Here is a 22,111-nt window from a genome sequence, read left to right as displayed (position 1 = left end):
AACTTATATAACAATAATAATCTAAATAAAATAAAAGTGTAAATATATTTGTATGTACACAATAAGCTATAATAACGTCACTCCAATCTCGACTAAATTTATCACACATATTCTATAGGATCAGAGACACTGCAGAGTTGGCAATACCTCCTAATCCCTTTGGAGGGAAAATGGAAAAATTATGGTATACATATATATATATATATATATATATATATATATATATATATATATATATTGATCAAAGACATAATCTTGGCTGGTAACCACAATGAGTAAGAGTTGTGTTGCTATGGAATTGAATTGATGGTCTCAGGCGTTTTGCCACAAAATATGTTTCATTGTCACATTATTCTTAACAAACAAAATCGATCAGTCAATCAAAAAAACAGTCAAAAAACCAATGTTCCCTGCTTGTTTTTGTAGTATTTCTTTATAGTAATCTGTATCCAGCGATCTTGATTAAGATTCTAAGATTAAGTATAGTGGCTAGAATTTGAAGACAAACTTCGAATTGGTTCCGCGTGAAAAACTTCAAAAAAAAAATTAAATAAATAAAAATAACATTAATAATTTTAGGCACAGGCCACTTCTGATTTGCTTTAGCCCAGAAGCAAATTTGGATATCAACAATATTAATTCGTTTGTGTGTGTTTTTTTTAGGTTAATAAAGAAATATTGTACAAACAATAATACTTTCCATCTTACAAACCTCACTGCATTATAATTATATGCTTGATTTAGAAACTACAGAACGAAACAATGTATAAGGAAAAGTCCCACAACATACAGAATATTCGTAACACTCATCAAGCTGTGAAAACTTTACGCTTGCAAACATAATATTTTTTCCGAAAAATATTTTAAATAAAACAAAATAGTTGTTTGGATACGTAGTTCAATAAAAAGTAAATCAAATAAATAAGTAACTAAATAAAAGTTCAGGTAAATAAAAAAGGTAACGATAGCCGAGCGGTTAGAGGCGAGACCTGCGAAGCTAATATGTATTGTGGTACTGGGTTCGATTCCCTGGTCTTAGGCCTTGGATTTTATTTAATGGTTAATAAAAGAAATTTACAGTAAAGTATGTTTGCTAGTCGCCTCCGTCCACAACACCTAATTTGGTAGTTGGACGTTAAGCCCCGCCTGAAAAAATAGGCGGATTACTTTACTTTTTACTAATTCTGATGTTTAAGTTGTTCTCTGAGATACACAATTGCTAGATTATCAGGAATACTAATTGGGAACCAGATAATAATTAAAAACTTTTCTTAGATCATTGTAAGTGAATAAGACAAAAGTGAAACAGATCTCAAGCTGAAAAAAAAACCAGGGATGATGACCGATTATTATGGAGGTCCAAGGTCGTTTAAGGGCTTCAGGTAAAATTAAATATATCTCCAAAACTGCATACAATCTAATAAAGCATCTTATTACTTATTATTATCAAGAATAATGGCTTCCATATTTAGCACACAGTCATAAAAATTAATTGAAAAAGCCATTAAGTGAAAATAGAATTGACATATTTTATTATTTTTCATTTAGATATTTTCTTACCAAGGTTTGGCAATTATTTCAAATAACTAACATTATGTAATCATATTCAAATATTAATTAATTTTAATACAGATCATGTAATCCTTGAAAACTTAACTAGTTTAAAGAATTTAACAATTTTGTCAGTACTAATATTTATTCTATAAAATTTTGACCTACAAAACTTTTCGTAGAGATTTGATTTTCAACAAAATTCATTATAAATCCCTTGAGAGAAATAAAATCAAAATTACAAAACTTGTTTGCTAAAACTGATGTAACTTTAATAGAATACTATAGTGATCTAAAGTTTCATTAAAATATTCAGAACTAACATAATTTAGAACAAGTTTTACAGTGGTAATCAACAATTTTAGATTATTTAACCTAAAAATAATTAAACTTGAAAAGAAAATGAAAGTATTTAATCAGTGAAAGTAAATGAATAGCCTAGTGGAAGCCGGCAGAACTAGCCATTAAAATGTAACTTCTCCTTTCATATTTCATTATAAACACTAATGGTGTGGGTAGCACCGTCCAAAACCTGGCCAGCAGTAGTGTGTTAGCGTTTCAGGTGCATAGCAACGCGGACAGCGTTCCAATAGCAATGAAGACGATTAACATCTGATTACTTTCATCATATTTGTGGACAATATTGCCTATCTATAAGGTTTGTTTTCTAATAAAAATTAATAATATAACATAAAAATAATTTTTGGACCAAAACAAAATGTGGGTTTTGAGGTTTCTCGTTTTTTCCATCATTTTTACAAAACATGCGTTTTAAGTATTTATCATCTTGCTTGTTTTGCACCTAGTTATATATTTTTTTCTATTTATCAACAAACTCTAGTTTCTTACTAGTTGCCACTTTAAATTTACACTTATCAAACTGTGAAAATTTGGCCAGGTTATAAGCTGAAAATTTGGCTAAAGCTTAAGTGACTATTTTAATGTCTGAAAGACAAGAATGCTGCTTCTGAAATCTGTAGAAATCGAAGGAGGTAATTACTTTGATTCTTTCAGTAATGTCTCAAGTCTAGTTAGAAAAATTAAGAGAGGTTGATTGATTCAAAGTAATAAGATCCTTAAAAGCTACTTCTTACTAAAGAATCAGCGCTTCCGATGCAAGATAAACAAAAAACGATCCTTCAGTGGTGCCAAATTTTGCTAGAAAACATTACTCGGCATGATCCCAGTGCTTACGTGTCGTATCCCAGTAAACCATACTGTAACTTACTAGACTAAACTAGGTATGATTTTAGTTAAATCAAGTAATTTATTGATTTCAGTCGAAAGCATTTTTATTTCAATAATATTGTACCATCTGTTTACATTCTTTAAAGTCAAGAATTCGAGGAGAAAGAGAAAAATAAGTGACATACGGGGTAGCTGCAGAATCAGAACCTTGCACAAGCGCCAGGAGGTAAATTAGGCCGTGACCTGCTCAACCAATATTCCAACTCTGTGAACAGCCGGCACTGGCCCGAGAAGTTGCCCAAGTATTCCATAACTTATGTCCCGCCTCCACCAATTTTCTATAGCTTACTAAAAGCAACCAGTCCGTTTTTAAACTTTGGTCTTTTAACGTAGTGTTTCCTTAATGGCATCCTTCGCAGACTGCTGAAAGAGAGCGTTCTACTTGCATGGCTTGACGAAAGTGAAGAGCCCTCTTTCAAGACGTGGAAGACGTCTCGAGTTTTTGAGTTCTTGAGTACCAAAGTTCCAACTTTCGACATAGAGGGTCTGGTTATCTTCAAGGTTTATACTTATTAATAAGCCAAGAAGATGAATAATTTCTAGGTCTAAAGCTTGATAAGAAAATAATTTAAAAAAAAAAAATGACTGAAATTATCAATAACCTTACTCTCTATTGGATTACTGAATCAGTCACCAAAAACGATTATCTGTAGAATGAAGCTATCTCTATTTATAATTTACCCATTGTCGTATACGAAGAAAATATTACCTAAAAAATAGCACCTCCCCTGAAAAAATATAGTTATGTGCTCGGAAGTTGCAATGGTTACAAGAAATGACAACCAATTAAAGAATTACAATAATATGGTTAACAAAAACATCGAAGTATATTCTCAGCGTTAAGGAAACGTCTTACACGCCGAGCAATCTTACCGTATGACAGTAAAAAGCTCTTGAAGGAGGTTTAACTTACTGTTTAAAATAAGGTTATGCCGCAGTTATACCTCTGGATAATATCGCTAATTTTATCTATCATAGCACGTAGTTCTTGGTACCCTTAACAGGGTTTCGAACTTCTACTAAACAGCATACCTAATCAGTTTGCGATTCAGAGTACTTATAGAGAACAATTGTAGACTGAGTTGGAAATATAGTTAAAGTCATCTCATCAAAATCTTAAAACATTTTCCCTTATAATTTACTAACGTACTTTCATAGTCTATCTTTAATACAAATTGATACTAAATTAATTTTCCAATTTTTTACTGTTACTCTTCATTAAGTTCAAAAATGTTAATGCAGCGACCAGCGAACATGAAAAGGCACCTTAAAGCCCTAAACTGCACTTAACCTAAAATAATGTTCTAAGAAAGAACATATGAATTCAAAATTTAGCCAAATAAATTACTTTACAATCAAATAAACTTCCTATTATATCACACTAAATAGTTTAAACTTCTCAGAAAATTAATAACTATTTTTATTTAATTATATAACTATCAAAAATACTTTATACAATATATACCTGCCTATAAATGCGTCACTCACACGGAAGGGAAATATGGGCATTAGTATAAGGAAAACAATAAGATATACCGATAAGCAGTGTAATTGTTTCCTTTTAAACTATAAATGTAAAAATAAAATTTTGTTTTTTTTTGTGAGAGCTCTTTTGATGGGTTTAATATTGATTCGTTTCAAGATTAATAAGTCAATAATAACATTAAAAGTTTTTAACAGCGTGAGCTACCTGACTCGAATATATCTAACATATGAGAGGAGAATAGAATAGTTCAATTCTATTTAGATTGTATTTTCGGTATTGCTCAAAATCCTTCCATCGGACTGAAAGGCTTTCTTTACAATTATTGCTTTTTCCACGAAATCGGCACTAACAAGATATTTTTAAAAACTTCAAACACTACTTTACTTTTATTTGAAGCATTTTTTTTTCGACTTTATTGGATTAGTTCTAGGAAGCTTCTAGCTTTCCAAAAACAAATTCAGATCAATTTATAATTCTACGTCACGTGAATTATTACACGTCCATAAGTTTTTAGCTAATGATAAATTGGAAAAATGAGTGTAACTGATTACTAACAATTAAAGTTTTAAGATTTTTCTCTATTGATTATGGTTCGATTATCCGAAATCTAAGAGCTTTTTTTTCAATATTACAAATAATAAATAATTAAATATTTAATATTATGGTCACTCAAACTGTGAATTTGGTGTGCATGTTACAAGAGTGATTGTGCTGCAATCTGTTGATAACCAACTGATAACACTTAACTCTTTATTCTTTTTTAATTTTTTTACTCTTCAGTTTATTTTTTAGTCTTCAGGGAAAGTAGACAATCCATTAGTTGATTCAGGACAATAATTAGTCGTTAATGAGATGTTGTGAGGTCTCTTACGCGATTGGTTCTTTCACTGGGCATAATTGTTTAAAGAGACATCTTTACAAAGATCATATGGGGCACTCATCTCTGTGTTGCTCATAGCCTGATCCTATAGTAGTTTATGTGGTAGAGGAGGGTGTGGAGGATTCCAGATTCTTTGGAAGGAATGGGTTAGTCCAGCGTTTCCCAAACTTTTTTGACCGCGGCATGGTACAAGATTTTAAATTTTTTCGCGACCCACCTTATAAAAAAACATTTATTTACAAAACAAATTTTATTTTTTAATAAAAATCAAAATTCAAGTTATTTGTTTGTTTATTTCGTACACAAAAATTGCAAAATAATTATATAACAAAAACATAAGTAATTAAAGACAATCCATTATCTTCATTTAAAACTTACAAGTAAATTTTGTTTTACATATTTTGACCTTAGTGCGAAGGATGATGTTGTTTTTCATCACATAGTAATTTCAAATTAGGACTTAATGATGTTAATTTTATTCTCAAATTAGGTTCGACATCCAATCTGTTTCGATACTTATTTTTCAAGTACACCAAGGCTGAGAACGCAGTTTCACACGTATAAGTGGTGACAAAAGGCATTAAATATTGTATCGCTTTTTCGCTTACGTTTGGATATTCCTTTTGACAGCGCAACCAAAAATTAATTAGTGGTACAGTTTCAAACACTTTTTTAAGATCGGTGTCGCATGAAATTTCAATTAAATTATCAACTTCTTGTTCACTAAGATTAAGCATTTCTTCCTCGGATCGGTGTCGCATGAAATTTCAATTAAATTATCAACTTCTTGTTCACTAAGATTAAGCATTTCTTCCTCGGATCGGTGTCGCATGAAATTTCAATTAAATTATCAACTTCTTGTTCACTAAGATTAAGCATTTCTTCCTCGGATCGGTGTCGCATGAAATTTCAATTAAATTATCAACTTCTTGTTCACTAAGATTAAGCATTTCTTCCTCGGATCGGTGTCGCATGAAATTTCAATTAAATTATCAACTTCTTGTTCACTAAGATTAAGCATTTCTTCCTTTTCAATATCGACAGAAGGCACTGAATGACGAATCGCAATCAGCCAATCAGAGCATCCGAATTTAAACGGTCCGATAGGAAACGGTGGTAAAGGGTTGCCACCTGCAGTACTTGAAAAAGTTTCGAAAAAAATATTAAATTTAGAGCAAAATGTTATTTTGTGTTTTTCAATTTTTGCCACGAACCAGCTAAATTTTTCTTCGCGACCCACAATTTGGGAAACGCTGGGTTAGTCGATGGAAGAGTGAATGCTGTTAACCAGTAAATTTATTATTCGGTTTGTTGGGTTTGTTTGGATGGCTTATTCCTGGCACTGAAATTTTCAACCTAGTTTGGTTGTTGTTGATTTTCTTGGGGTCCAGAGAGGCTTTTAATAGCGTAAGGAATCCCTCCCTACTGGCAAATAATAATAATAATAATAATAATACCTCTTTGGTTTGTAATATTCCAGAGTGAGTCAGTAATTCTTACGCTTGTATAAATCTAATTCCATAGACAGACCTAGAATCGCAATATCAGATGATTCGAGTCATTCAACGGTTGTGTCTTGCATGGTTAGACTAGACTGACGCCAAGAGTGTGATCTTTCATACATTCTGACTCGAAGTGTCCAAGAAGTACATCAATTTCAAGTATCATTCATTAGCTTAGGAGGGATAATATTGGCATTCCTTGGTGCTCGATCCGATCTAATTTGTAGAAATAATGAAAAACTAAAATTTATGATAGCTTGAAGCTTTTAAAAAAATTGCAATAACCGTGGGTTTCAAAAACATTTTTTGTGTTCAGTAAAAAAAAAAGAAAAAAGAATCTCTCAAATATGCTCTTTCAAAGAACAATTAATTTAAAATCACTTCCTATGCTAAAACAAAAATTGGGACACCCAGGAAATACCTACGACAGCTAAAAGATAATTTAAGTAGGAATAATAATAAATAAGCTTCCAAGAGTTCAAAAAAAGACCTTAGTCAGCATTTTTATCACAAATGACTAGCGTGCCCAACACACCTGCTTGCTTACGGCTTAAAAAGTCCACCTGTCATGAGGCGTGCAACCAAACTTATTTATACCTTTTCCAGTAGTGCATGAACTCTAATAGGAAATACAACATTTTTGGACCAACATCATGGGGTATGTAATTGTTGATTGTAATTATTAGAAAATGAACTGTTCAAGTATCCATTACTATTAATAAGAAGAAATAAACAGAATGCAATTATTTTAAGCAAGATTAATCTTTGACAAGGTTTATGTTTGGTGCAAGAATTGGTGCCCTCAAATATCATTAGAGAACCTAAGACTTGATCATGCAAAGTATTAATTATCTATCACATTCTTTTACTCTAGTAAAAAGACCTTTTTTCTGCAACCATGTAGGGAAGTTCTCATTACTCAATTAAAATCAGCTGTGTAATGCCCAACTTCCCACACTAGTGGGGAAAAATTCCCATTAGTGTCACTTTCCTCATTAGTGAGTGAAAAAACTTTATTGTGCTTCCTTGATATAAAGAAGTTTTGTTATTAACATAAATATTTTCTGTAAAACTTTAATAAGCATATTTAACGTAACTAAATAATTAAAAAACGAATATTAAACGATAAAATAAAAATTGAAAGGAATATAGAAATAAAAATAATACTTTAATAAATAATTAGATATTTTTAATTATAACAGTTAAAAAGGTTATAGTGTTACCTTATAGAAATTTAAAATGGATTCTAGTGATTCCTGTTTAGAAAACACGCCTCCATCAATAAAAGAAACAGCAGAAAATGTAATAAGTAATGTAAATACGTAAGTAATGTAAATAATTGTAATATAACAATAAATGTTTATAATAAATAAATTACTTTTTGTAGACTGTAAAAATGAAATTTTTAATTTTTTAGTTAATAAATCTAATGGTTGCAGAAAAAATATAATATTTAACTCGAGTGTAAAGTATTTTCCGCGCTTGTTAAATAAATAACTATTTTTTTTTCTGTAATTAATGAGGACATTCTGCTGGATTATGGTTTCTGAAACTTCTAAAAAATGTAGAATATTTTTGTTCTAAAAAAAATTAACTTTGCCACCTCTTTATAATGTAACCAGTTTTAAGACCAACCAAAACGTTTAATCAAGCTTTTCATTAATTACAGTAATTATTATGGTACGCGAAAATAATTTATTTTTTAATAACGTAACTAAATAATTAAAAAACGAATATTAAAAAATAAAATAAAAATTGAAAGGAATATAGAAATAAAAATATATTTTTAATTATAACAGTTAAAAAGGTTATAGTGTTACCTTATAGAAATTTAAAATGGATTCTAGTGATGCCTGTTTACGTTTTTTTTTTAGTTAATAACCCTAATGGTTACAGAAAAAATATATTTAACTCGAGTGTAAAGTATTTTCCTCACACTCGCTTCGCTCGCTCGTGCGTGCAAACCCTGGCTCGTGTGAGGAAAAGTACTACTTTCCGCACTTGTTAAATAAATAACTATTTCTCTGATGAATTTTTGTTATTCTCACTGTTCTTTTTTCTTTATATTAGTGAAAGCTGAACTTCACATAAAAATGCCCATTACATAGAACAGCACCTTTACCTGTTATAAGTGTTAGGTATTTGAAATAAAATTTAACTCAAAACTTAATGGTTTCCAAGTTTTGTTGGGGTTGATCGAAGCACAGACTGTATTGGCAGAATTGGATTCAAGAGTTTTGATATAAAAGATGGGGTGTTCGGAGTAAGATTAGTGATGAGTGTACAGTCCCTGCACATATTCAATATTATTGCTAATATCGGGAGGATTTTGAAGTAGATTTTATAAAATTATTGGCCGTTTGATCAATAATACCGAGTAGAAATCTAAATATTGATGAATTAGTATTAGAATTAGTGGCCTTATAAATGTTGTAGATCTATTTTTGAGCAATGAATGTACCAAATAAAGCTAATTCGTACGAACATTTTCGTGTAAATCTCAATTAACTAAAAAAATCGATTAATAAAGTGGTCAACCGATTAACAATTTATTTCAAATTTCCCTTAAATCCCTTATTAATATAGTAATAATTATTTTAGAAAGGGCCTTACTTGTGTGGGGCAAACTCCCCTCTTTAAGTGGCACAACTACAATGCAAATCTGTACAAGATTTCGGTTCGAATGACACTTCATTCATGAAAATTGGTTCACGCGTAGATAATTTGAAATGATTGCCATACTTTCCTTTTATAAGTGTAAGAACAGAACGTCGCTTTAATGTTACGTAGGGGAACCCTATCCCTTTCCCTAGTTTACGAGCAACAGAATACGATAATTTTAACTAGAATAGTTGGTAAACTGTACGACTTTTATGTTGGTATTAAATTTGAAGATTTTTTTTTTAATCTTTTCTCAGGGACTATGGTATCGGTGATGAGAAATTTTGCCGAGAGCATCCTATATGGAAGAGACCAGCTTGAAACATCCTCATCAAGTGCCGAAATACTGGATATTCTATTAGGACCTTATATACAAAGTAAGTTTCCCAATTACGACTTATCAAGATCATCTTTATTTTACGTACTTCAATTTTTTTGTTTTGAAAATGAACTCCGTGTAAAAATATTGTACCTTCCGCAAGAAGTAAAATATAACATCTTTGAAATTTTTACATTTTATTTACAAGAAGCAGATATATCTTAATTCCCGAGAAATAAGAATAGTTTAGACGAAAAAAACATTCTTTTCTGCTTCGAATATATGGAGAAACTGACATGATAAAGGTAACCAGCGAAGCCTGGCAAATAAGTTTACTTAAGGTAAGACGTTTATTTGGGTAGATTGAATAAACAAACAAAGCGTGATTATGCGAACAATTTACCGTCCTTAGATCACTCTTTATTCCAACCAGCCAATGTCCAACTTCATAAGGTAGCCCAGACTCCAGTAGTACAAGTAAAGACACAAAAGATAATCAACTATTTTTCTGTCTGGGGGCAATGATCGATAATTATCGATGAGAAGGTTTCCAAATGAAAGGCGCCAGATGTTCACTAAAATAAATGTTTAATACCATTAATTCAAATAAAAATTTAAATGCTACTTTGCAGATCAAATAAAAATACTTAAAAAACCCACAGTACAGTTTCATGATACGTTTTTATTCAATTTTTCTTACATTGTAAACATTTGAAACTACACAAGAGTTCATTATCAAACTAAAAAAATTAAGGAAGCGCTACTACAAAAATGTACACAATAGATGTTTAAAATGATTTTTTAAATTTAGAGCACACAATAATCTGTTCTAGTGAGAATAATTAAAAAGAAGTCATAATTTAATACATAGGATTTAACCAACCAGGTCGTTAATTTTATTAATTTACTATCGAAAAGTACCACTTTTTTTTAAAGATTAAACTGAAGTTTTTGTTTTAATTTCTGTTCATGAAAATTGATTTTAAGGAAGGAAGCTTCTATCAAAGTCTTTTTTTTATGATAAACCTTTACTGAAGTAACTGCATTCAGTCAAAATTTTGATGGAGGTTATAAAAAGAGAAAGCCATGTCTTTTAGTATCAGATTTTGTTTATTTAAAAACAAACAAATTATTTTTGTATCAAAAAATATTCGTTATTACTTTATTACTGTTAGAAAAATATTACAGCTATTCTTCAATTTCGTTTTTGGGACTTTTTTTTTTTTTAAACTTTTGTTGGTAAGATTGACTTAATAAAACTAAAATGTGTTTACATGTTTTGTTACGTAACAAGAAAAATATTTTAAGAAATCAGATCATCAGAAATCACAAGATTAATCTAATTCCGTGCATAAACATTTTTAAAATTCCTGATATGTATCAGTGTTTAAAACTTAAGTCTCTTATTAAATTAATTTCGTTGTTGGCTTTTTCTTTATTCTTAGCAGCATGTTCATTAGGATTTTCGGAATGGATAAGAATAACTTGAAAAATAAGAACTGTTTGTTAATTCAAAAAATAGAGTACAGTTTTGTCTTTTTAGATACTATTACTTGATTACATGATTATTATTAATTAAATGCGGAAATTAATCCAAGAAATTTTATTAGTTCATTTTATTTATTTATTTTTTTTCATTCAATGAATTACATATTACATTAGATGTTACGGAGGTTGTAGTAACATTTCATTTCATAGTGAAAGTCATTGTGCTTTCTCCAAACGCATTATACACTATTCTTTTTTTTTTTTTTTTTGCCTAGTGAATTATGTTATTTATTTCCTCACAAAATTTTTAATATGCATTTTAAAGTGCATAAAATATTTTAATTTGTAATTCAGTAGCAACGTTTTCTTTTAGAGATAATTTGTATTCATGAGTTCTTCTTTCACTTTGCTAAAAATGTAAATTTCGTAAACGAAATTTAAAATCTTTAAAATTTAATTTACCTGTTTTGAATTGTTCTTGAGGGGTGGGGAGGGAGAAGAACTGTTGAACTTCAATAGAAACACATTCGAGTAAAACTACTCGAATCTATAGTGTGCAAAAGTATAGCAGGGAAATCTTGGGACTATTCCTCAACTATCCTGAGATGAAACTACGTCGCGATGATGAGACCTATGGTTCCCTACAAAAAAAAAAAAATTGAAGCGTCTGTGCATGACAGAATTGGGGCTTCATTGATCCTTTAACTCGCAAATATTTTAAGAATTCCTTCGCAAATTTAACGATCTGGATCCTGTTTCTGTGGCCATCCATTCTTTTTTTATTAGATACAATGAGTCCGCGCAGATTAAATTTGTATTTTTCTACATAAATTCTCTTAAATAATGGAAAGATTCTCTCAAATTCTGCGGAAATGTGTGGCAATCTTCCAGGAAATAAATAAACAAAATGAAAGTGAGTTAATTTGTAGTTTAATATTTCTATTGTGAAGTAATGCCTTTTTTAAAAAAATGCGAACTTACTTTCCTACTTCTGATCAGATGTCGTGTATGGTGGTGGATAGCTTACATACTTTACTATAAAGTAAAGTAATCGCCTATATTTTCAGACGGGGCTAAACGTCCAACTACCAATTAGGTGTCGTGGACGGAGGCGACTAGCAAACATACTTTACTGTAAAATTTCTTTTATTAACCATTAAATAAAATCTAAGGCCTAAAGACCGGGAATCGAACCCAGTAGTACAATGCAAATTAGCTTTGCTCGTCTCTAACCGCTCGGCTACCGTGGCGCCTCATACTTTACTATAAACGTCTCAAATTAAACCAAGAACCGAACCCAGTACCTCAATACATCTTTAAGAATTTGTAGTCCTCACCTCTTACTACTCAGGAATCGTGGCGCCTTGATAGGTTATTATTAACCTATAAATGTAAATTAATTTAGAATAAAATGTATAACAATTGAATTAGAATTAGTGGCCAATGATGGGCTGAGAATGATTTACTTACAACGTAAATAATGACTCAAATGATCATGGCACAATTGAAACACTATACCAACCCATTTCCATCCTAAGCAACAATAGGTCATCCACCAAAACTTGAGATTGCCTAAACTTGAGAAAACTTGAAAGTTGAGGAACAATTTTCCTGTACCAATTTTATAATAATTATAGTTTAGTTCAGTATGAGAAGCTGTACGAGAAGCTGACCCATTTGAAGACCACAAGACGAATGATTATTATGGATTTCCTCTGCAAGTTTAAACTTATCACTAATTAATCAACTGCAAAAACTGTTTTGCCTCGAATAATGAGAATAATTTTTCTTTTTTTAAATTTATTTGCTATTCACAATCTACAAAAGAATAAAATGCAATCAGTGAATACGAATATAAGAAGTCTTCATGACTGGCTCAGCTTGAGGAGAGAAGCTGCCCACCGGCAACACTCTCGCTGGAGTTTCTTATACTACTGAAGCTGGTCACGAGGCCAACAGCGTTTCTGTCGTCGTGGAGGACGATCTGGAATCGTTTTGGAGGCAAGATTTTGAACAAGAGGATTGGTACAGAATGGAAGAGAGTCAAAGAATTGTCTATATTTAGATTTAGATTCGTCAGTTACGTAAGAGATTTTGAGGTCGTTATGGAGGGTGGAATTACGAGACATAAAATGGAGAATTTGTAATCTGACGAGAGTATTTTGGATTGGAAGGACTGGACATCTTTTGTGAATTAGAAAGTTTGGCTGAACCCCACATTAGTATATTAGTCTTTTATGTTCCAATGGTAGTTTTGATTGACCGCCAATTAGTCGTATCAGTAATTTGTTTCGTCGGTTGAGTTCAAGTCTTTTCAGTTTACTGTGCGGATTCCACGTTAATCTTTTGTCGATGTACATCTCAAGGTAGCGAACTAAATTAGCAGAAGGAAGAGGAATTGAGTTAAAACCAATAGGGGGACAAGAATTACGACGCAGAGTTAAAGTTATCTGTTCGCACTTTTGAGCATTGAATTTGACTCTCCACTTTTTGGCCCAGGGTTCTAGTTTGTGTAGATGAGAGGCAGCTGTAGTGGCGTCTGAGTTAGAAGAGAGAATAGCAGTATCGTCAGCGTAAGTGCAGAACAGTGTGTGCAGAGTCAGTTGGTGGGTCAGTTGTGTACACAGTATAGAAGAAGCGGTCCGAGAATACTACCTTGAGGTACACCAGCCCGAGCCAGAAAGTAGTCGGAAGAGGCAGATCCACAACTTATCTTAAAGAAGCGGTCGGTAAGAAATGATAGTATAATCAAGTAATAAGTTGATGGAAGAGCACTCTTTAACTTCCACAATAGTCCTGAGTGTCAGACTCGATCAAAGGCATGGGCCACGTCGAGAAAGGCCCCACAGCAATATTGTTTCCGCTCCAGAGAGGAAGTAATGGCGTCTACTACTCTGTGACACTGGTGAATAGTGCTGTGCTGTTGTCGAAAGCCAAACTGATGTGTTGGAATTACAGTCGCAGATTCCAGAATAGGGTAGATGCGTTTAAGTTTTTCTAATATTTTTCCCATAATAGGTAGCAAACTAATAGGTCGGTAAGAGGTTGGAAGGTGTAAAGGTTTATTAGGTTTCGGTATAATTTTTATTACAGAGAATTTCCCAAGTTAAGGGAAAGTTTGTTGTCCTGAGAACTAAGTTGTAAATGTAAGTTAGGAAAACGATTGCTTTTTTTGGAAGATTGCGAAGAATTTGTGCTGTTATCAAGTCGTATCCTGTATTACGTGTTTAACGTCAGACAGAGCGAATGGTTTTGGTGGTAACGTGAGTGGGAGAGGGGTGTCTAGGTCTGCTATGACGTCAGTGATGTGTGACTCGTCTTGAATATCTGGGTGATGAGTGAATACGTTAGTTAAGTGGTTCTTAAATACATTCGCTGTTTCATTGTCGGTAATTGTCCAAGATCCGTCGTCACGTCTAAGAGGAGAGGAGACAAATTTATATCTGAGAAGACGTTTGGTGGCTGTCCAAAGAGATTTGCGGTTAGATACCAGAGAGGTCACGTACTCGTCATACTTCAGGTATTTGTGTTTTTGTAGCTCTCGTTTCAGCTGTCAAAGTGAATCCTAAAACATTTTTACACTTTTACACTAAAACAACGAAACACAAAAAGTAACATTTTGTTATTAATTTTTTAATGGCACTTTTTTATTAATCGTTTAACAATCAAACTTTGTATTACAGTATTCTGTCTGAACTTTTAGAATCACAGTTCTATGTTCTGTATTCGTGTGATATTAAAATGAGTGTAAGAAAAACTCAAATGTTTACACAAAAATAGTAGTAAGAGCGTTTGTCATTAATATAGAAAGGCGGGATTGTTTATGAACAAAGCGCGATGAGGGCACAACGGCCGGGGGGCGGAGCGCATTGGAATGAATGGTATGGGGATTGTTTGAGGTAACCGGCAGCACGGGACGAAACACTCTTTAAAGAGTTTATAATTCTCAGATCGATTGGCACATGCTTAAAACGAAGGTAACTTCTCCTTACAAAATTATAGAGAACGGATATTTTTATTTCTAATTTAAAATTAAATATAGAGTTGGCTAACCTGCTATTCAAACAACAGCTGATGTTATATACAGTACACCATTATAGTGACACTTTGTTTTGCTTACAACAATGGCTACCCTTGAGAATTAAGTCATGTAAACGTTTTAATTAGTGAAGTGTGTAGGTCAATTACTCAAATATGGCTATGTCAAATTTTTATTCTAAAATTTCACAAAAACCAATGAAAAGACTTCAAGATATAACAGTCTCACAATCAAATCAGTGGGTAAATGGTGAGCAAATTACACTCAGATTTTATTGATTTTTTTCTATTCAGAAAAAAAAAATCGTTACTGCGCTAAAGAATAATGAAGAATCTTTAATCTTCTTTTTACTATATCAAGAATGAAACAAGGTTTCACGAAAGTATCTTAAATATTAATACTAATCATAATTTAAATGTAGGTAGAATGAAGTTAGTTTAATTTAATGTAGGCTTTTGAAAGAACTCTACTTCTTAAAAATGTAATTACTGAGTCCAGTTATTACGAACTCTGGAAAGAAATGTATGTACTTTATTGTACTAATAATTATAGTCAAATTCCATACTAAGAAATAATGTGACAAGAGAACATGATTGATATGTATTTTTTTAATGATAAATTCTGGTGGAACTGAAAAATAAATTTTTTAGCGAATAGGTATTAAACTTATGCTCTAATTTTTTTTTACTGGCCTAAGCCTGACTTTTTCAGTAAATAAAGGATGTATTCCTATCACCTTCAATTCCTTGAATATTTTCCTTTTATGTCATATAGTTTTTCAAATATTATTATAAATGTTAATGTCTTCACCTATACTTAAGCAACTTTTAAATCTTAACTCGCATCAATCATTTGTACTGTTTCGGACAAACATAACATTCATATTTCGATTCACTACAAACGAAAATTAATAAATTTAAAGTCATTTGGATTGACTGGATTAATTCACTGTAAACTCCACTGAAAATGCCCCTTGATTTATTATTCATTCCCCAAAAATATTCGAAAAATCAACATGAAAAAAATGCTGCAATTTTCATACCGTCGATAAGAGAGGGCTAAATAAAACCAAATGTATGCACTATTGTATCTCCGTTAAGCCCTTGGGTATGTAAAACCGAAGTAGTGGCATACATCGACTACTTCTGCGATTACTTTAAAAATGGAGAAAGGATACATCTCTTGACTAATAATTAATATTAAATATGGACTCTTTGTAATATTGCTAGAAAATGTATAATATTAAAAACAATTGTAGGTTCCCATAAAATTTTGTATCAGTAAATTTAAAGTTATATCTAAAAAAGGTTTTGAAAAATCAATTGAAAGAGCTAATTGAAATCACTTCGGTTAATTCAAATTTATAAATGTGACAAGTTAACTTTTTATTCTACTTAGAACTTTTTTATTTTTAATTTATAATTAATGTTTCTTTTTAAAGTGGAAACGTTAAATCGAGGCGTCTCTCCATCTCCTCAGGATGGAATTTCACAAAGGGAAACTATGCAAGTGACTCAACCAGCAAGTGCCCCAACATCACCGTTAGCCTCGCCTAATCCTGCTACGGGAACTACGACATTTACAAATCTCTGTAGCAGTAGCAATGGTTCAACATGTACAACTGCCCTTACAACTCTAGATCCAAACTGGCAAGCCTCCAAGCCGACAGTTCGAGAAAGAAATGCGGCTATGTTCAATAATGAACTAATGGCTGATATCACTTTTGTTGTTGGAGCTGCAGGTATAATAGGAAATAGTTCATATTTATAACATACTCATTGTTTTTAGCAAAATCAGTGCATATATACTAATATAAAAATATTAGTAATTTATTTTTCACTGAAGATAGTTTGATTGCTAGGTCACACTCAGTGCATTCCTGCACATAAATATGTTTTGGCTACGGGAAGTTCAGTATTTTACGCTATGTTTTATGGAGGACTGGCAGAAAATAAGGAAAAGATAGAAGTACCCGATGTAGAACCTTCCGCTTTCCTTACAATGCTCAAGTAATTCTTCTTAATTTACAAATCTATATCTATAGTATAATTAAGCAACGTAAATTAAGTTAATGTTTACATATGTCAGTGTATGTATTTCATTTGCAACAAAAACCAATACCTAGATATCAAATTACTTCTCAAATTAGAAATGGTCAAATTATCACCATGAATTAATCTCATGTTTCTTACATTCATACCCCTAAATTATTACCGAGAATTTATTATTATTATTATTATTATTATTGAATTATGTATCTTTTCTCTTTTTTCAAGGTACTTGTATTGTGATGAAATATCTTTGGAAGCTGATACAGTATTGGCAACGCTTTATGTAGCCAAGAAATATATAGTACCGCATTTAGCAAGAGCATGTGTCGCATATTTAGAAACATCTTTAACAGCAAAAAATGCTTGCCTTTTACTATCACAATCTAGGTTATTTGAAGAACCAGATCTGATGGCAAGATGTTGGGAAGTCATCGATGCTCAGGTATCGCTGGTCAACTGATTATGCAACAAATGTGTTGCTAGTTAATATGAACACATTTCTATTTTCTTTATTTTTATAATTATTATTATTATTATTATTTTATTAGAGCTTTTTGAAGTCTACACTTGCTCGCATGTTTACTTTCCATTTTTTGGCATTTAATTTCTAGGGAAATTAAACCTTTACTTTCTGTAAATCTAAAAGAGAAAGTATGGCTATCTTGACAGATATTTTTCTATTTGAATTTATTTTTTAAGAAATTACTTCTCATAATGTCACCACCATTAGAATATCTTGTCTCTTTTTTTGTAATATAATTTCAAAAAAAGATTTTTTTATTTATGGTTTTTAGCAAAAATTGATTATTATTCAGAAATTAGTTAATTCACATTAGCGAGCTCTCTCAGAGTCCAAACACAAAGAAAGCTTATTGCCGGAATAGAAAAACAGGGAAAACTGTCAGTTCTTAGCAAGTGGAGAATCTCGTCAAATTAATTATTTATTTTGAAAAATAATTTCTTAAAATTTAGAAAAATAACGATCAAAACTCAAAAAAAAGAACTAAAACAGAAATACCGCGTTCAACCACGTTCCTGGTCGGTTGGTTATTCAACAAAAACTAGTCGATTGTTGTTGCCAAAATTTAAAAACAGGAATATCTCATAAAGTTAAAATAACTTAATAATATGACTGGTTAGGCTTTCCTTCTTAGTGCCATTTCTGTACAATGTACTTAACTGTATAATATTAATATGAATTTAATGTGTAAGTCAAATTTAAAATTTTAATAAATTTAGTAAACGGGTGCCATTTTTTTTGTATAGACTTTTTTATTCGTTTTTAGCAATTTTTTCGAAAATAATTTCTTTATTTGCTTATAATATTAAAGTCCAACTATTTTTTTAAGGACAAATTCTAAGATACTCAAAAATTAAATTGGGGTAAAAAAATTAAAGCAAGTTTTGTTTGTGTCTCAATTGATTTTACCTAAAGAATGTAATTAATTCCAGTTATCCTGTCTGCACCGAATACACGTCCAAACAATCTTGCTTTTTCTTTTCCGATAATATGGAATATTTTTTTTCATAATTTGAAAAAAATAATTTCCAACCGGTTTGACTGCTTTTATTTGTGTTTGTATTCTAAGATTTGACTTCGGTAAGGTGGCAGAGTACAAAGTGATTACATTAGGCTTATCTGCGACACTTATTCTTTGTTTTTTACCGGGGCGCATCCTTTTGCGAACACATTAGCGCCCGTTTGGACCTTATTTTTTAACTATCGGACATATTATTTTAGAATCTAAGATAATAATAATAAATGTGATATTTTTTACATATCTAGTCAAATTAAAAGATTATTTAACGCGGCCTGAAGCAAAAAAAAGGAAATACTTATCAGGAAAATTAAAACTATTTTATGCAATTTACTAGTGTTTTATTTCTTATTTTTACTATTATTTAAAATATTATTTGAATAAATAGCAGAATAATTTTTTATGGTTTACATTACGGATTAATTGTGAAGTTTAATATTCATTAATCAAGTTATTTTTTCAAATTGTTTGTTAACACTTGGCTACGCCTTATTATTTATAGCTGTATGATAATTTTGTATTTAATGTTTAAAATAAAATAGAGAATAATTCGAATGACTGAGATTAACTATCCTGATTCTAATACTATTTTAAACTAATTAAAGCACCTGAAGCAGTTTTAAACATAGAAAGGTTATTATTCTGTTTACTGAGCGGTGAAATATTATAAATAACTTAAACTGGCCACTTTTGGTTAAATGTTTACCTTAAAAAAAAAAAAAAAAATGGACACTAATTACAGGCAGAAAATGAACTTGCACGTTTTACATAATCATTACAACAATCATCAGTTTAATTTTTATTAATAATTATTAATTTTATTAAAATATTTTTTATTACTAGTTAATAATGTTTGTTAACGATAATAATTTTCTTTATCTATGTTTTTTCTTATTTATTTAAATGTAAAAATCATATGCATAGGCAGAAATGGCCCTGCACTCAGAGGGTTTTTCCGATATTGATGGCAATACCCTGGCTTCAGTACTGTCGCGAGATACATTGAACTGTAAGGAGACACATCTATTTGAAGCGGCACTTTGTTGGGCAAGTGCAGAGTGTAGCCGTCGTGATCTGGAACCAACACCAGCTAACAAACGATTGGTGTTAGGCCAGTCGTTAAGGCTAATTCGCATTCCTACAATGAGCTTAGATGAATTTGCAAATGGCCCAGCACAAACTGGTATATTGACACAACAAGAAACTATAGATATCTTTTTGCATTTTACTGCTCATGTCAAACCGCAATTAGCTTTTCCCATCAAACCAAGAGCTGGACTCAAAGCTCAAGTATGTAGAATAATGTTTAACAAACATAATCAAATTAATTAAAACATTTGGTCAGAGTTATTTTGTTTTTCTTTTCAGGTGTGTCATCGGTTCCAATCATGTGCCTATCGTAGTAACCAATGGCGGTACCGTGGACGTTGTGATTCAATCCAGTTTAGCGTGGATAAAAGATTATTTATTGTAGGATTTGGTCTATATGGTTCATCTAATGGAGCAGCCGATTATACAGTTCGTATAGAACTTAAGCGGCTAGGAAGAGTACTGGCCGAAAATGTCACGAAATTTTTTTCTGATGGTTCAAGCAATACATTTCATGTTTATTTTGAACATCCTGTACAAATAGAACCAGAATCATATTACACAGCTTCGGTTGTGTTGGACGGAGCAGAGCTAAGTTATTTCGGTCAAGAAGGAATGATTGAAGTAAGCGTAGGCACCGTATCGTTTCAATTTCAATGTTCAAGTGAATCCACTAATGGTACTGGTGTTCAAGGTGGTCAAATACCAGAATTGATCTTCTATGGACCGGCTAATTCACAGCCGCCCGATTTAGAACACTGAGTTTCGTTTCCTCCACAACAATCAAGATTTTATTTCATTTTAGTTGATCTTGGTCGGTATTAATTGATTTGACTCATTGACCCATACCTTTATTATAATTAGCAAGTTTAGAATTTAATTATCTCAGCAAAATAAAACAAAATCTAGTCTTAAAACATTGTACTTATGGAGGACCAAACGAAATGTAAAATTCCTAAAGTATTTTTGTTTATTTAAAGTATTTGATACATGGATTGCTATTTACTTTTTGAACTCAGAAATGAATGTCTAAAGAGATGCAAGAGTTACAAAAAAGCAATTTGTACATAAAACAAAAACTATGTATACATTTTTATCATGCCACTATTAGCGTAATAATACATAGAAACTACCGCAAAGAAATGATTTTATGCAATATAAAAAGAAAAAGGTTCCTAGAGGTGGATTTAAAGGCAGCATATAGCCTAAAACAGTACTGTGCTTCCTCTTAATAAACATTAGCTTATCTCGAAATAAATATTTCTCTAGTACTAGTAGAAAAAAGATAACAAACACAAATTCAAAAGAATATGTAGACTATTTATTAAATATATGCATTAGCTTATAAAAAATTATTCAAATAATTTTGTTCCTTATACTTCCCATTAAATTGAACTATGAATATGTAATTCAAAATCTGTCAAAGCAACAGATTTCCAACAGGCTATTCCTCAAAGGTTGAAACTATTTTTTATTCTATTCCTCTTGATATTGTAAATTCTGGCATGGGATATATGTACGTACTGTCAAACGAAGACTATTAATAGTAACAAGTAACTAGGTAATCATTTCAGCGTAAACTAAACAATGTTCACGATTAAACATTCAGTCATGAACCCAAGTCGAACCAATATCTTTTAGAGGACAGTTTTGGACGAGCAAATGAACGCAATTATAAATAGAGATAATATCGCCACTGGATTTGTTTACTACGGACCCTTTAATGTGCGTTGCAATGTTTTTAATTATTTAATTCAAATAGATGTACTAGAATCTTGGAGAGCACGATAGTGTGAACTTCAAAACAGATCATGATGGGATAGTTTGGTTTATAGCGTTCTACTCTCTTTGTAACGAGACTTCAAAACAGATCATGATGGAATAGTGTGGTTTGTATGAAAGCACTTAACATTACTATTCATTAACTTTTAAGAGGCCAAATCCTGTCAAGAGGCTGCAGAGCCAAAATAGATTCTTTAAAATTGAATAAGTATAAATATAGTTTAAGATAAACAATCACTAAATCTCCATCTATTTTAAAATTATAAGAAAAATTTCACAATATGTAAAAAACTTCTCAAAACTACCTTTAAATGGCCTCTTAATTAGTATTGACGCCTTGCAACACGTATTTATGCTTTAAATTAACGATAAAAAGAGCAAGTTATAATAAGTTTCTTGCTTTTTCAGTTTCTGACGTGTATATAATGGAAATTTTTTACGAATACGCCCAACCTTCTTCACGAGAACTTAATTTCG

General features: G+C 31.3%; 2 protein-coding genes across 7 annotated transcripts in view; one reads left to right on the top strand and one right to left on the bottom strand.

Annotated features, from left to right (window-relative positions):
* Brf (Brf RNA polymerase III subunit) overlaps positions 1 to 22,111 on the bottom strand; it is a 40,071-nt gene that overhangs the window by 15,262 nt on the left and 2,698 nt on the right. The window lies entirely within an intron of this gene.
* On the top strand, positions 2,056 to 21,204 carry lute (BTB/POZ domain containing protein 3 lute). 5 transcript variants are annotated; one of them, XM_074141106.1, is made up of 7 exons: positions 2,056 to 2,209; positions 9,586 to 9,705; positions 16,616 to 16,915; positions 17,036 to 17,183; positions 17,451 to 17,667; positions 19,688 to 20,053; positions 20,132 to 21,204. In XM_074141106.1, exons 2-7 carry the CDS (start codon positions 9,591 to 9,593, stop codon positions 20,612 to 20,614), a joined length of 1,629 nt encoding a protein of 542 aa, XP_073997207.1. In that variant the 5' UTR covers positions 2,056 to 2,209; positions 9,586 to 9,590; the 3' UTR covers positions 20,615 to 21,204. The 5 variants fall into 5 exon arrangements, with proteins under 5 accessions (XP_073997207.1, XP_073997206.1, XP_073997205.1 ...); XM_074141105.1 differs by lacking the exon at positions 2,056 to 2,209 and adding an exon at positions 2,495 to 2,543; XM_074141104.1 differs by lacking the exon at positions 2,056 to 2,209 and adding an exon at positions 7,190 to 7,325.

Source organism: Rhodnius prolixus, unplaced genomic scaffold (assembly GCF_049639745.1).
Source record: "Rhodnius prolixus isolate KJV_2025 unplaced genomic scaffold, Rpr scaffold_6, whole genome shotgun sequence".
NCBI lineage: Eukaryota > Metazoa > Arthropoda > Insecta > Hemiptera > Reduviidae > Rhodnius > Rhodnius prolixus.
Note: the sequence above shows the minus strand (reverse complement) of the source record. Positions and strands in the feature narration are given on the sequence as shown.

Bases quoted from the DNA above. Each gene is read 5' to 3' on its own strand.
- lute (XM_074141104.1), top strand. From the start codon at position 7,280: ATGAACTCTAATAGGAAATACAACATTTTTGGACCAACATCATGGG. The intron at 16,916-17,035 runs GTATAATAGGAA...TTTGATTGCTAG, and splicing joins TTTTGTTGTTGGAGCTGCAG to GTCACACTCAGTGCATTCCT. The intron at 17,668-19,687 runs GTATCGCTGGTC...TCATATGCATAG, and splicing joins GGGAAGTCATCGATGCTCAG to GCAGAAATGGCCCTGCACTC.